The sequence below is a fragment of the Prinia subflava genome, chromosome Z, assembly GCF_021018805.1.
Source record: "Prinia subflava isolate CZ2003 ecotype Zambia chromosome Z, Cam_Psub_1.2, whole genome shotgun sequence".
NCBI classification, from domain to species: Eukaryota; Metazoa; Chordata; class Aves; order Passeriformes; family Cisticolidae; genus Prinia; species Prinia subflava.
The window spans coordinates 51,003,685-51,017,743 of record NC_086283.1 but is presented as its reverse complement, the minus strand read 5'-3'; the positions used below and the strand labels follow the sequence as shown (position 1 = coordinate 51,017,743).

At 40.3% G+C, this 14,059-nt stretch overlaps 1 protein-coding gene across 1 annotated transcript; it reads left to right on the top strand.

Annotated features, from left to right (window-relative positions):
* Positions 1 to 1,352: 1,352 nt before the first annotated feature.
* LOC134564376 (fructose-1,6-bisphosphatase 1) lies at positions 1,353 to 11,295 on the top strand. Its single transcript, XM_063423186.1, has 7 exons — positions 1,353 to 1,703; positions 4,130 to 4,292; positions 6,003 to 6,095; positions 7,104 to 7,247; positions 8,449 to 8,586; positions 9,779 to 9,898; positions 10,869 to 11,295. Exons 1-7 carry the CDS (start codon positions 1,534 to 1,536, stop codon positions 11,058 to 11,060), a joined length of 1,020 nt encoding a protein of 339 aa, XP_063279256.1. The 5' UTR covers positions 1,353 to 1,533; the 3' UTR covers positions 11,061 to 11,295.
* The last annotated feature ends 2,764 nt before the right edge of the window (positions 11,296 to 14,059 follow it).

Below are 14,059 nucleotides of genomic sequence, written 5' to 3'. Positions count from 1 at the left end.
ATCCAAAAATTTATTGGGTCTTTGCTATTTGTTGTTCTCTACTATTGAGATTGCAGGAGCTGCTCTAGATGCCTGTAAAACAGTGATTACCCTTAAAAATTAGGTAACTTCTGTGTTTTGTAAATTTTCCAAATCCACCTGCCTCTAAAAGAGTATTTTTATGATACTGGGCCGTTGACCACTTGCCAAAGACTGAAGAGCATTACAACTACTCATATCTAATATCTTCAGGAATGTCTGTAATACTGGGCATGGGTAAATTAGGCCAAAGTTGTTTACACTTTCAGGAGAAGACATTTATGCATACCTTTGAAGTATTTAATAAACAGATATGCAGTGTGCTTTGCATGAAGATAGAATGTATATATACTCAAAGACATGCATCTTGTAAATGGCTTTTGCCCTGTGTTTGACACCATTTGGAATGATTTCAATCTGTGGTTTCAACTTAAAGTTCAAGACTGTGCTTATTCAACTCATGAATACATTCTACTGAAAAATAATCGATTTTTAAAATATTCATCTTCTTAGATAACAGAATATAAAATAATAGCTAGTACAAAAAATCTGAGTAGAACACTTGTATTCAGGTTTGTGTTTGTCAAATTATTGTGTGAAATGGTGTATCTAGGGTCAGGCATTGGGTGAACCTGGTTTCCCTTACTAATGCTTGGATTTTTCTGATCAAACATTAACAGCAAAACATATTGCTTGATTTTGATGCAAAATCAGAAAGACTAGAACCAAAAGAAATGGGATTCAGGAGGGTGTAGATTCCCTTGCAGGAGTATTTGTGGGAGTGCATTAACTTCTAGCTTTTGAAGAGGGGTCAACCTGTCTTTCTATTGAACAGGTTTGGAGAGTTTGTTATAAAAGTCTCTTTGAGTCCAGCTTCCAGGGCTGTTTCCTTGCAGCTATTTTATTGTGTTGGATAAGTCTGGGTTACGTGGGGTTAACACGATCTCTGTGAACTAAGTCAATACTTGAGGGAATCAGTTACTGAGTATGTGTTTTTCCTGCACTGAAGAATCAGGATGAGAGCAGCAGAAGATACTAACCTTGCTCTGTAGTTGTGCGCAGTTCGCTATAATCTGCAGTGACACACACAGAGTTTTGCAATCAAGCGGTGAAACCAACTTGAATTTGGGGCACACTCTCAGGGCCGTTAGCACCGAAGAGCGACCACTGCAAGCACTCAGGACTGCCAGCCATCGACTCTGTGTGCCGTTCACATCAGGAACGCGCAGAGCATCCTCCTTCCCTCGCCCCTCCCCGGACAACATGAGACAAGACAAGACCTGGTCACCAAAGCGGGGGAGGGAAAAAAAAAAAAAAAAAAAGAGAGAGAGAGAGAGAGAGGGGCGGGGGAGATAGAAAGATCTTTTGGAGTGTCTGTGGGACGGAGGCGTAGGGTCCCTTTCCTCCCTGCCCGCCTTGCCACCGCCCTCCCGCGGGCGTGTCCCCGCCCCTGCCCGCCCCTCCCCGCCGAGGCAAGTGGCGGTGCCGGGGCCCGCGGCCGCAGTCGCCGCCACCATGACGGACCGCTCCGCGTTCGACACCAATGTCATCACCATGACCCGCTTCGTGATGGAGGAGGGCAGGCGGGCCAAGGGCACCGGGGAGTTCACGCAGCTCCTCAACTCCCTCTGCACGGCCATCAAAGCCATCTCCACCGCCGTCCGCAAAGCGGGCATTGCCAACCTGTGAGTCCCGGGATGCGCCTCGCACCTGCCCGCATCCCCGCGGGTCCAGGGCATCCTGCTGCCTCCGGGGTGGTGGGTATCGGGATGAGGATGGGAATGGGAATATTTCTTTCACCAGAACAGCCTGTGAGTGGGGTTACATTAACCCATCCTCTCGCACAGAGTTGAAGATAACTCCTTTAGTATCTTGGTTGCTTGATTTTTGTTTTTTTTTTTCCAAGTGACACAGGCCGTATGACTTTTCAGCTTTTCAGTACAATAATGCAACCAGTCTTTGAGAAATGTCTGTCGATAGTAGAACTTCCTGAATACTTTCAGCACGTTCTGGTGCCTGGAGCCGTAAGACTGAACAGACTGAAAGACAAAGCCTAGCAAAATATGGGTGAATTATTGCTCATTGCATGCTGCTTAATATCAAAGCTCCATTTTATGCTTAGAGGTGTTGACCAAATTCAAACCAAACTAGAGTTTCTCTATGAAATTGTGGATATCCAAGGCTTTTAGAAAGTGCACTGGTTAGGAGCAGCAGTGTCTGCAGTCAGCCAGTCAGAGGGATGTTGTTCTGGAGATGCATCAGAAGGAATTTGGAGCTCTTGAAATGTGAAATAGCTGAAACTGCTTGTAGGTAACTAATCCTCCTAAGTATTCTACATATTCTTCATATGCCCAGTTGTGTGCTGATCAAGGCGTTAGACAAGGGCTACTTCATTACTTAACAGAAAATGTTGTGAAGAGAAAAAGTATTTGCCTCTACAAGCCATGCAGAGAAAAATATAATAAGAAAAAAGGCAAAAATCCTTAATCCAAATATACACAAATATACTTTGTGTATATTTGAAGTATTTCTCCATTTTGACTTCAGACTGCATGTAACTGTAGTAATTTTTCATTGTTGTGTGCTAGCCCTTTCCTATGCCTCTTACAGCTATCAATAGAGACCCAGTTCAGCTGGGTTTCCCAGCTGTAATCTGATTTGCTTAAGGCCCTATTTGTTTTGTTTCTGCACGTGTGTCTGTTGGCCGTTGCCCACAGGTTTGGTATCTGTGCCCATGGACTTGCTTACGATCCCCTGCACAGTGTGTTTAACTCTTCATCAGTGCTGGGGTAGCAGGCTTTGGACTCAAAAGCCTCCTTGAACAGTACATCTCCTACTGTGGGACTGCATTTTATAAGCAGTGGTGAGATTTGGCTTTGTCAGGAAATGAGAACAAGTAGGCATCACTGCAATCCATTTCTTTGGACCACCCTCAGACTCAACTATATGCCTAGTGCTGCTCAGCAGGGGAGGTGCAGAACAGCCTGGAAGACATGCAGACCCTTCCCACTGCGGGCTCCACACCTTATCTTCCCCTCCCAGGAGTCCCCAAAAGATGAGGTGCAGGAGCTGTTCTGCTGCTGTGCCTCCACTCATAAGCACGGTGTTCAAAGTACATTTTTTTCCAAAAGCACTTTCACAGTTGCAGAAAAATATTCAAGTCACTGTAGCAGAGAGAGAGAAAGAGAGTTATGCCAGGTCTGTTTCTTTGTCTCATGCATTAAACTGAAGAAATGTGATGCATTGCATAAAGTAGAGTGTTCAGTGTTACTACATAAAACCTGAAATACCAGTGTTCAGCCTCATCAATTCACTGTAGCTGAAGTACGTAAGAGTCATCTGAATGTGTGCTGAGCTCGCTATTGTTTTTCTCTTCTAAGAGCTGAACTTCCCCTTTCTCTGCTTTGCGTGCTTACAAAAGCACCTATCATAAGGTCTCCTGGTATTTCCGTATGCCAGGTGGTTTGATTCTGATTAGCTAGGAACATTTTATTTGTGTTTCTTATTTGTATTTCTCAGTTCTTTTCCCAAGGAAACATTTACTACTTCAAATCAAACTGAAAACATTAAACCATAAATAGGTTGATTTATCTGTGAACAGGCTTCTGCTGCTGCAATTTGCATATCGTATTGCTAATCAAGATTATACTACATATAGAGGATATAGCATAACTAGTGTGGTCACATTCACTTATATATTCATATTTTTAAAAACATACATATACTTTTAAAATATAAAATTTTCTAATGAGTCCTTAGCTTTTGGAGTATGCAGAGCCTAGTAATAATATGTAGGTCTTAAGAGCTCATTAAAAAGCACAGTAGTAACTCCGCCTTCACAGCCTAGTCTGTCTGTGTTTAACTACAGTTTTGAAACTATTGAAAACAAATCCTTTCTTTATGTATTTCTCAGCAACTTTTGGATATGCAAACACAGTTAATGGTAGCATGTCTCAGCAAGAATTCACTGGGCAGTAAATAAAAAACAGGCTGAGATGTCTTCTGAAAGTGCTGTATGTTTACAGGAGGCTTTACAGGCGTAAGAAACATAACACTTAAGAAGATGCCGTGCTCCATTCTCATGAAATGCTCTCTCTTGCAATTGCTCTAGGTATGGAATTGCTGGGTCTACCAATGTGACTGGAGATCAAGTAAAAAAGCTGGATATTCTTTCCAATGACCTGGTGATTAACATGCTCAAGTCATCCTTCAGTACATGCGTTATCGTGTCTGAAGAAAACAAAGATGCTGTGATAGTGGAAACTGAAAAACAGGTTAGTAACTTTGAAAGTTCTCCCTGCTTGATTTCAGATCAGCGTGTACAGGTGTACTGCTTCACATCTGAAAAAGTAAAACTGAGATAAAAGTTTCAGAAAACAGGTACTTTCCTAAACTGGCAAATTAAGGTGGAGGTGATGGGTGGGGAGAGTGTTAGTCAATATTTGTTCTTTCTGTCATTTCTGCTCTCCAGATTAATGTTGGTTGGTTTTATTTTTTTAAATACATTGTTCCTCCCCACCTTCTTTTTCTCCCAACTTTTTCTTATTGTGAAGAAAACATTTCATTCATACAATCTGATCTCTGGAACTATGCTCTGAGTCAGTCAAGCCCTTTTGAAATGTCACTTTTTGAGTAGGACACTGATGAGCTGTTCTCTACAGGTCAAATCTCAAGGTCTTTGATTCATGAAAATTCTCCTTGAAGCCTATGAAAGACTTAGTAACAATGAAACAAAAGCATTTTTTACATTTATTATTATTTATATTCACAAGCTTGTGCGTGCTTGTTGTGAGATAGTTCCTGTTTCCCAGCTAATATTTTGGTCTGATCATGTAAAAATTTGAGCAAAAGTTTAGTAAAAATGAACACAAAAACATAATTTACAAAGTATAATAAGGTTTCCTTTGTTTAAGCAGTTCTGTCTTTCCCTGTTGAGAAATCTTCAAAATTGATTTTCTAGGCATTGGCTTTCCTTAGGTCTGAACAAATATTCTCAAAGATCACTGAGAAGACTGAAAGTCTGAGTATTAATGCTTTTCTAAACTCAATGTGAGCCAATACAGTGTTTTTATCAATGCATACCGTAAGATCCTACTTGCAGACCATTGCTGAACTTAAATTTAAGTTTCTGACATGCAGAATAAAATCAAAAGAAAAACAAACAAACACTATTGTTATACTGTATTGTTATTTATACTGTTATACTGTATATTGTTATTGTTATATTGTTATATATTGTTATCAAAACAACTATGAATAAAATTATGTGGCACCAAAATATTTTAAAGGTACAGTTAATTCAGCTTTTTCCCCTGTACTGTCGATTTCCTATATCTACAGGATTCCTTAATCCAGCAATAAGGCAGAGACTTCTTTTTTGACTCTCCAAAACCTAGGATAAAATCAGTCTGGCTAATGTAGAACCTGACTGTTTCAGAGCACAGATAAAGGAAAATGTATAGTTTAGACATGACAGCTGTTAAGGAGCTTTTTAATACCTCCATAGGTAGAGGTAGAGTTTTCAGCTCTACATGAAAAAGGCTGATCTTCATTTTGTTTTTTTTCCTTATTATTCACAAAGACATGTTGGAACCAAAGAGAAAGTGCAGCCTCGCCCAAATAGTGGATATGAAAGGATTTACTTCAATTACATAGATGAAATTAAACCAATAAAAGTATTTCCCCTTTTTATCTCATATTAAAAAGTATAGGAGAAAACTTCACTTTTTCTGTGTTGTCATCTTGCTATGTACCTTAAAGATTTCTCAGCTTCAGGTTTGGCACAAATCACAGCTGTAATCAAGAATTAATTCTGTGCCAAAGAATTGCTGACATTAGAATTTGGTTCCTTCATAATCTACGAAGGCATTTTAGCTTATTTTGCTGTATAAGTGTCTGATAAAATTTACCTAGTGAAATGTTTTTATTTGGAGGAAGTGGATAAATACTGTCACTAATCTAATTCCCTCTTTCGTATCTTCTAGGGTAAATACATAGTCTGCATAGATCCTCTGGATGGTTCATCAAACATTGACTGTCTTGTTTCCATTGGGACCATCTTTGCAATTTATAGAAAGGTAAAATTCTTTCATGTAGAATAGGCAAAACTATTATTGTGCAGTTTTTGGTGAAATAAAATTGCATGGGAAGACAATAAAATCCAACTAAACTCATTTGTGAAAGAGACTCAGGGCCAGCTTTAAGTTAAACCTAGTATTTCACAGTGACACGGATTTGAATTTGAAGTAGTCTCCTAGAAGAAAAAGAACCTATGTGTACACGGAAGCCTAGCTGATATTTAATTAACCAGCTAATGAAATTACCCCTTGGAAAATGTCATGTCTTAGGTTTCATGAATATTTGTGTTGAGGCAAAATACCACGTGGTTGTCATCTACTTGGGGAATGTGCTTTCGGGTTTTTCTTGTTCTCTGTACTAGCAGTCCTATTGGCCTGAGGACAGGCTTCAAAAACAAACCAGAGCTGAAACCTGTCATGTCATTTGAAGTGTCTAATTCACTCTGAAAAGCAGAAACGCTGTCTGAAGGAGGTTGAAATACCAGACTTACAGGTCACAACATGGGGGAAAAAGTAAATCAGATAAAACACACCCAACTGTCCATTTTAATCATCTTTTGCATGTTGACATATATCCCAATGTAGCTAATTTCAACTTCATTTTTGTGTGAAGCAAAAGAAAAACAAAAAATATCCCAAGTACTTTTGATCAGCTTTGAACTCAGTGAGTCATGTTTCATTTCTTTTCAACTGTGCCTCTGAATTGTCCTCTGAGCTGTGTTCATCATCACCTACAAGGAGGTACATAGCTCTTTATTATCTCCTTAATTCTTTCCTGCTTCCTGCGTTCCTGCTAGGCTTAGTTAGAAGAGCATTTCTAGATCAATGTGTTTGTATCCTATATGTAATTTGTATTAGTGCATCCAGTAGGAATCTCAGTTGGGGATCATGGAAACGTGGGCCACTTCATGCATGGCTATGGAGCAGAAGACCATCCCTATCCCAGAATCCAGCCATGTACCAGCAATAACAATGAAATAAAGTTGGCTATACTCATTCTTGTTGTAGGTGTCCCCTGATGAGCCTTCTGGGAAAGATGCTTTACAGCCTGGACGCAATCTCGTGGCAGCTGGTTATGCGCTCTACGGGAGTGCCACCATGCTGGTACTGGCCACTTCTGCTGGAGGTGTCAACTGTTTCATGCTGGATCCGGTGAGGATCTTCTGTTTCTTTGTTTCTGTATTAGGGATTACCAGATACTGTCTATAAGAACTGTTTGTCCCAGGGAAATCAACCAAAGGAGCCGTTTTCAAGGGAGCACGAAGGAAGGAAGTATAATTTTACTTGTACTTATAACCCACCAGCAATAGTGTCAAAGAGACTTGCATTCTGCCTGCCTGATGCAGCAGTGCCATGTGTGACTCAACAACAGGAAGACAGCTGAGTCAGCAGAGCAAATACACAGCATGTGTAATCATGTGATATTTAAAATGAGCAGTTTTCTGCAGTACAAAATACCCTTTAAGTCATATTTGTCTTTTCCTTAATGCTAGGACCTTAGTAAACCAGAGGAGCATAAACATTTAACCTTCTTCTGTGTTTTCAGATTCCACCATGATGTGTAAAAGAGTAAGTGGTGTGTGTAGGTGATGTGACATTCTAGCATGCATTTACCATGAGTTTTGAAACAAAAGTCATGTTGATCATAGCAGAAAGTTGTTTGCTTTAGTGGCAGGTTTCTTTGTGATCAGTCAGGGTGTGCCACCTGCCAGTCTTAAATTTTTATAACCTGCAAAGATCAAGCTGCAGGAAATACAACTTAGTACTCTTTGCTTAGTAGCAGCTTAAATAGATGCATGTGTTTTTTACTTTATTCAAGTAAAAGAGTTGTCCTTGAGCATGCCTGCATGTTATTTTTTTTGCTCTTATCACTAACTTGGAAATTTACCTTAGAGAAAATTAAACAGACCAGCCCTTGGTCACAGGCTTCCAGTTAGGCTTCCAAGCTAAAAGGAACTGGAGTGTTGCAGCTTTTTGAAGTTGTTTATGCATTGGTTCAGCAGTATTCTCAGTTTCCGAACTCTTTAGAGTTCTGAAACTTACACCGTAAGTCTAGCAGAGGAGTGGAGAGATAAATTTACAAGTAGCATTTTTTGGGCATAGAGAGTGCTTGGAATGGTAGTATGAGGAAGCTTGCATGATGTCAGGATTCATGCTCTGTCTGTGTTTGTGGATAAACAAAATACTTTGTATGTAGACTGCAAAGACTACTTTTTTGTAGGTACTGAATTATTTAAAAAATTGACAGTGGCAGTAAATTTTTATTAAATTGTGTATATTTTTGGATTTTGCCTTGGTTTGCAAATAAGTGAGCAATTAATGTTAACAAATACTTTTTCTTTCATATTGTTAGGCAATTGGAGAATTCATTTTGGTGGAAAGAGATGTGAAAATCAAAAAGAAGGGAAATATCTACAGTCTCAACGAAGGCTATGCTAAATATTTTGATCCTGCCATCACAGAGTATCTCAAAAAGAAAAAATACCCTGAGGTAAAAGGCCCCGTTTCAGAGAAACTTTCTGATGACAAACAACATTCATATTTTCCAGCTTTATGAGCAATCAGTCATTCTCTCATACACTGTTCAGAGGTTGTTTTCCTTTCCTGTCTGCTTAAAATATGACTCGATGTAGGATTGCTAAGGAGACCAGCAGTTGATGTAACCAGATATTTCAGCATTCTCCCATACTGCACTCTTTTGCATTTTTTTACTTTCTTCCTTTTTTCCTTTTTTTTTTTTCGATCCCTTTATGGAATGAGGGCCTGAGTAATGGTGCTGGAGGCAAAACTGGGCATTTGGTAATCAAGCAGAGAGGAAGTCTAGTCTGGTGATGAAGAAATTTGATGAACACATGTTGTATTGCTGCTTCCTTACTGCAACTGCTGGAGAGCAGAGAGGAGATGGCAGTGGGTCATTGCTAGGGCTGTCTCTCTCTTGAAAATCTAGTGTAGTTTCAAGGCCTGCTTTGTGGTTGTGCAACTTCCTGGTGTCAGGAGGCCCAAAGCTCCAAGGAGTGGCCATAGAAGGTTCTCATGCCTTACACATTTCATCATTGGAGTTATTACACTGACAATGAAATGTGAATACCTACTACTGTAAAGTGTTGGTGTCCCTTCCTGACTTCCTGATCTTGGTTTGAAAGAAGATTGATATTTTCATCATTCATCTTTCCAGGCCTAAGGTGTTGTTTATGTAGATATTAAAATGTACTACAGGAAGTAGAATAAGAAAGTAACATCAGAATTCAACTATTAACTTTTTCTTAACAAAAAAATTGCAGAAGCTGGCAAAAATGGTTGGAAGAAGTAGGAAAGATCACTTCTTTTGCTCTTCGACTCTTTTTCTGCTAGAAAAGACAATGCCCCAGTATCAATTCCTGGCACTTGAGTTTTTGCTATTGGAAATACAGCATTTTTCAAATGTTAGAGCCAGTGGAGAACTGGGATACATTTTCTGTTGTTGGCACTACTGCTCATCTATTCTGAAGCCTTCTGTCGCTCCTTTTCGTGGGATTTTTCTAGTTAGAAAATGAAGAGGATACTGACATACTCTCCAAAACTACTTTGAGTATTATCAATGAAGCACAATATGGAGAAGAAAGATGTTAGGACTGCTAAAGGGTCATGTGGGGGAGGTTAGCTGGTGTGCTCTACAGTTATTTTATTGGAATGTTTTTCTGTAGGATGGCAGCTCACCGTATGGTGGGAGGTACGTAGGATCTATGGTGGCAGATGTGCATCGCACACTGGTGTATGGAGGAATATTTATGTATCCTGCTAACTCCAAAAGCCCCAAAGGAAAGGTAAGCCTGAATAAGCCCAGTTATAGAATATATTGCATTATGTAGACATCAAGATCAATGTTTTGATTACGGAGCCTGTGTTTTGTAACTTGGTGGCTTGTATTTCTTACGTGGGAGGATATGGCCTTCCCTTGCACAAGGGATGTCACAAGTGACAGCAGCCTGGTATCAGACACCCGTTTTAGGGCTGCTGCTCACCTGTTTCAACTGCATGACTTCTCTTTATCTGCAAACGTATCCAGCTTGTGGAACATGCCAGGGGGTGTGGGCTGCTCAAACAGGCTCCCCTGCACCATGTCAGCCAAAGCTGCTGGTGCTGGTCCCAGCCGAGTAGAGCATTACAAAGCAAACAATCCACATTACACTGAGACTTCTAGTACAAGCTAGTTTGTAAGAAGCATAAATGTAGTTGGCCCATTGGGAGAAGCTCTGCCAGAGAGAAATCCGTCTGCATCTTGTACATGGGAACAGGACTTCATCTGGAGGAACTGTGCCTGGCTGCATCTTCCAGGACAATGGTCAATCAGGGAGGATCATGCACTTACAGGCTGACAAGGGGCCTGTTTATTCAGCAAAGACCTTTGATCTGTTTTGTAATTCTCTGTAAAATATTGCTTCAGGTTGCAGATAAGATACAGTTATTCATTAGAGAAACGTAGTGGCACACTCAGAGCTCATGTTTTCCTTTATTTTCACACAGTACTATGTGGTCTGCCTTGTTAACAGTTGTGTCTTAACATACAAGCTTTATCTCTCAGTAAATAGCACAATGCAAACATGGGCTATGGAGAAAGCCTTCAGATTGGGCAAATTCACTGTGTTTTTAAAAGAAAAATCCACACAATGTTTATATGAAATAGAGTACTTAGAATATTGATTGCCTTAAAATCAGATGCCAAATATATTTATGTTTCATGATTTTTGGCATTGCCTAGCCTGACTTGCTGCTGTTTTGACTTTTGTATTCTAGCTGAGACTGCTCTACGAATGCAATCCTATGGCTTTTGTTATTGAGAAGGCTGGGGGAATAGCAACAACTGGTCATCAATCAGTACTAGATATAGTGCCTGAGGATATCCACCAAAGAGTGCCTGTTGTCTTGGGGTCTCCTGATGATGTGAAGGAGTACCTTGAGATAGTTAAGAAGCATTCAGCTAAGTAGAGAAAGCTTGCTGGATTCACTGTGCACAGGGGATAAAATGTCTCACAGCTGAACCAAAGAATGCACTGCAATACTGTGAGATTGAGCTGTCTGACTTCTCTAGCCAAAGAGCAAATGAGCCATATTTTCATAAGATTTTTTTTAAAGTGAAATCTTGTGCAAGTGCATTGTGCAATGAAAGACATTAAAAGATTGCATTAAAGGAAGCATTAAAAATTAAAGCAATGGAAAAATATGTTTTCTTTTTTATTTATCATTTCTGGTTACAGAAGAGCCACATGTGCTGCAAGGAAATACTGTTGCATTCAATATCTAGGGGGTAGAGATTCACCTTTCTCAGACAACTTACAGACTATCAGCAGTACAGCTGACTCAGTCCTCTTTTAAAAGTCTTGGGAAGAAGACTCAGCAGCCTCTTACAGTGAGTGACCTGTCCTAGACCAATGTGTACACCGCAGAGGTTGCTCACTATACTTTGGTCTGGGTTTACCCTGATGGAGAATTAATGTTTGTGAAAGGTTGGCATTGGTGTATGTTAATTCTGACACATGATGTTAATAGTGCTGGCTGCCACTCTATCAGATCCAGTTACACAAGGATGGAAAATGACATGTTAGTGTGATGGGGTTTTAATGGGATAAAGAGTATGTGTAGACAGCTCATACATACACAGATTCTGCTGTGATGAGCTGGCTATCTTTACCAAAAATTAACCTGCTTAATGGATGAAAACAGGAACTTGTGTATTGCTAGCAACCTCCACCAGATGTTCTTCGTGTTATTTTGGGATCGGGGATTACCACGGAAAAGGGTTCTGCTGTGCAAGCAGGAGGGAGGTGTGAAGATCTCCCTAAAGCATCCTGACATATAATATGCTTGTTCAGAGTATGCTGCTGGGAAGAGCAGACTTGGGAGCTAGATGGGCTGTCCACCACTATCTAGATACAGTTTTTGAATCACTTAAAATCAGCAAATCTTTGATACTTCTCACTGCCCACTTACCTTTACCAAACTCAAAGTAAGCATCACATGGATAGTTGGGTAGACTGCCACTAGACATTGACTCAGTTCATGGTTTGGGAGGTCCTTTCCAGGGGTGCCATGAGCTCTAAACCTGTCAGCCTGAGGGCTTTGCAGATAGCCTGACTGAGCGTGGTTCCTCTTGTAAAACAGGAGAGAAGTATGGGGAATCTGTAATCCAGGATGCAAGAGTGTGCTCTGTGAGGGCTCAGACAGATAAAAACCTGAGAACCCTTGTTCTGACAGGTCATGCTGGGGCATTTGGAGGCATACTGGCAAACTTTAGACAGTTGTATATATGCATCTGTTCTCCAAACTGATAGGGGGCAAGATGTTTCTGTCAGGGACTGAATGGCCTAGTTTCTGCTGAAAATGTTAATTCCAATGAGGCTTTGCTAGTGGAGACAACTTTCAGGGACCTGAACCCTTAGAAGACTCTGAGAGTGCTGGCAGTAGTAATTTTGGACTACAGTGCCTCAGTGGCCTGCTAGTATGGCTGGGCGGACAGAATCCACAGCAGTGATTTGTGCCTAGTTACCATAATTCCTTGTCTGTATCTGCCCTTAAGCTTTACAGGAATCCTGGACTGCATAGATCTATTTTTAATGAACCATACTGACACCATGTAAAGGTTATAGGAGGAAAGTCAATACTGTCCACATTTGCTAGGTCAGTTCTCAATGTTTTGTTTTGCCTGTAGGCTGACATTTCATACTTAGTATTTTACCCATTGTAAGCTGGGTTTATCTTCTAATCAGTAAGTCTGCATTTGAACAACCTCCCTGGCTAGCCACCGGTGGGAAGAACTGCTTAGCAATCTCCTTCCATATCCCCCTTTCCAGAGCTCTCCCTGCGTGTCAGTGCAGAGCAGGAGGGTGGGTTTGTCAGTGTCTGCTGTCAGCCCCCGAAGCAGTTCTACCCAGTGCCCTCCTCAGAGGCTGCACTGTGGCCTTTAGTGAAAGGTCACTAGCTCCAGTTTCAGCTGGCGCCATCCAAGCGACTAACATTTCATATCAGTTAGAAAAGGTGTCACCTTTAAAGCTCAGGACTGGCCCATACACCAGTGCAAGTGTGAATAATCCCCACGAGCTCTTTATATTAGAGGGAAAATCTCCCAGATCTGTCAAATTGACGTGTTTGTTTTTTTAACCTTCCTGTGCTATTCCAATCCCTTGTACCGAAAGTTCTCAGGCTTATAGACAGTCATCACACATTTTTTACACAATCTAATGTCTCCCCACCTCCCCAAAATGATAATTATTTATATAGCCTAATCATTCCATATAATCATTTAGGTTATTTTGTTTCAGTGAGATCATAGTATTTATCAAAACAGGGTGAGGTTTTCATGCAATCCAGTTGTGTGTCTTTATCCATCCAAGTTTTATTTCTCTTTTTGTTATACTCTTAACTGCAATGTTTATGGAAAGATTGGTTGAAGAGTCTGTGTTCTTTACATAATAGTATAAGTTAATTTCATATTGAAGGACTGTTGAGAGGTACCTATAAAACACATTAGCAGATCTTAAAAAAAAAAAAGAAGGCAAATAGTAGACTTACTAGCTCTGAAAACACTCTTTCAACCACTAACCCCAAAACAAACTTTCTGTTAGATGATGATCTGAACTTTGTCTTTTTGACCAGTGTAAAAGATCACTTGGAATCAACAGAAGATCTGCATGTGATGTTTTTAAAAAGTTAGAAGTCATAGGCCAACCCCCACCCCATTTCTTGTTTACTTATTTGACTTGGTATGCTTATGATGTTCCAACTACATAGCAGGGAGATTTTGCACTAAAAGCATTTTAGTACAGGTTGGGCTGACAGCTGCCATGATGATGAAATAATGTGCAGAATGTAATGGTTGTACTTTAAGCCAGCAGATATTTTTGCATGTATGAAGTGAAACCTGTCCCCTTCTTTTATTGATCCTATCATGTGCTATCCCAGAGCTCCCTATATACATTATTTTTGGTTTT

Coding starts and splice junctions, on each gene's coding strand:
- LOC134564376 (XM_063423186.1), top strand. CDS start 1,534: ATGACGGACCGCTCCGCGTTCGACACCAATGTCATCACCATGACCCGC. Junction 6,096..7,103: donor TCTTTGCAATTTATAGAAAG/GTAAAATTCTTT, acceptor TTCTTGTTGTAG/GTGTCCCCTGATGAGCCTTC. Junction 7,248..8,448: donor ACTGTTTCATGCTGGATCCG/GTGAGGATCTTC, acceptor TCATATTGTTAG/GCAATTGGAGAATTCATTTT.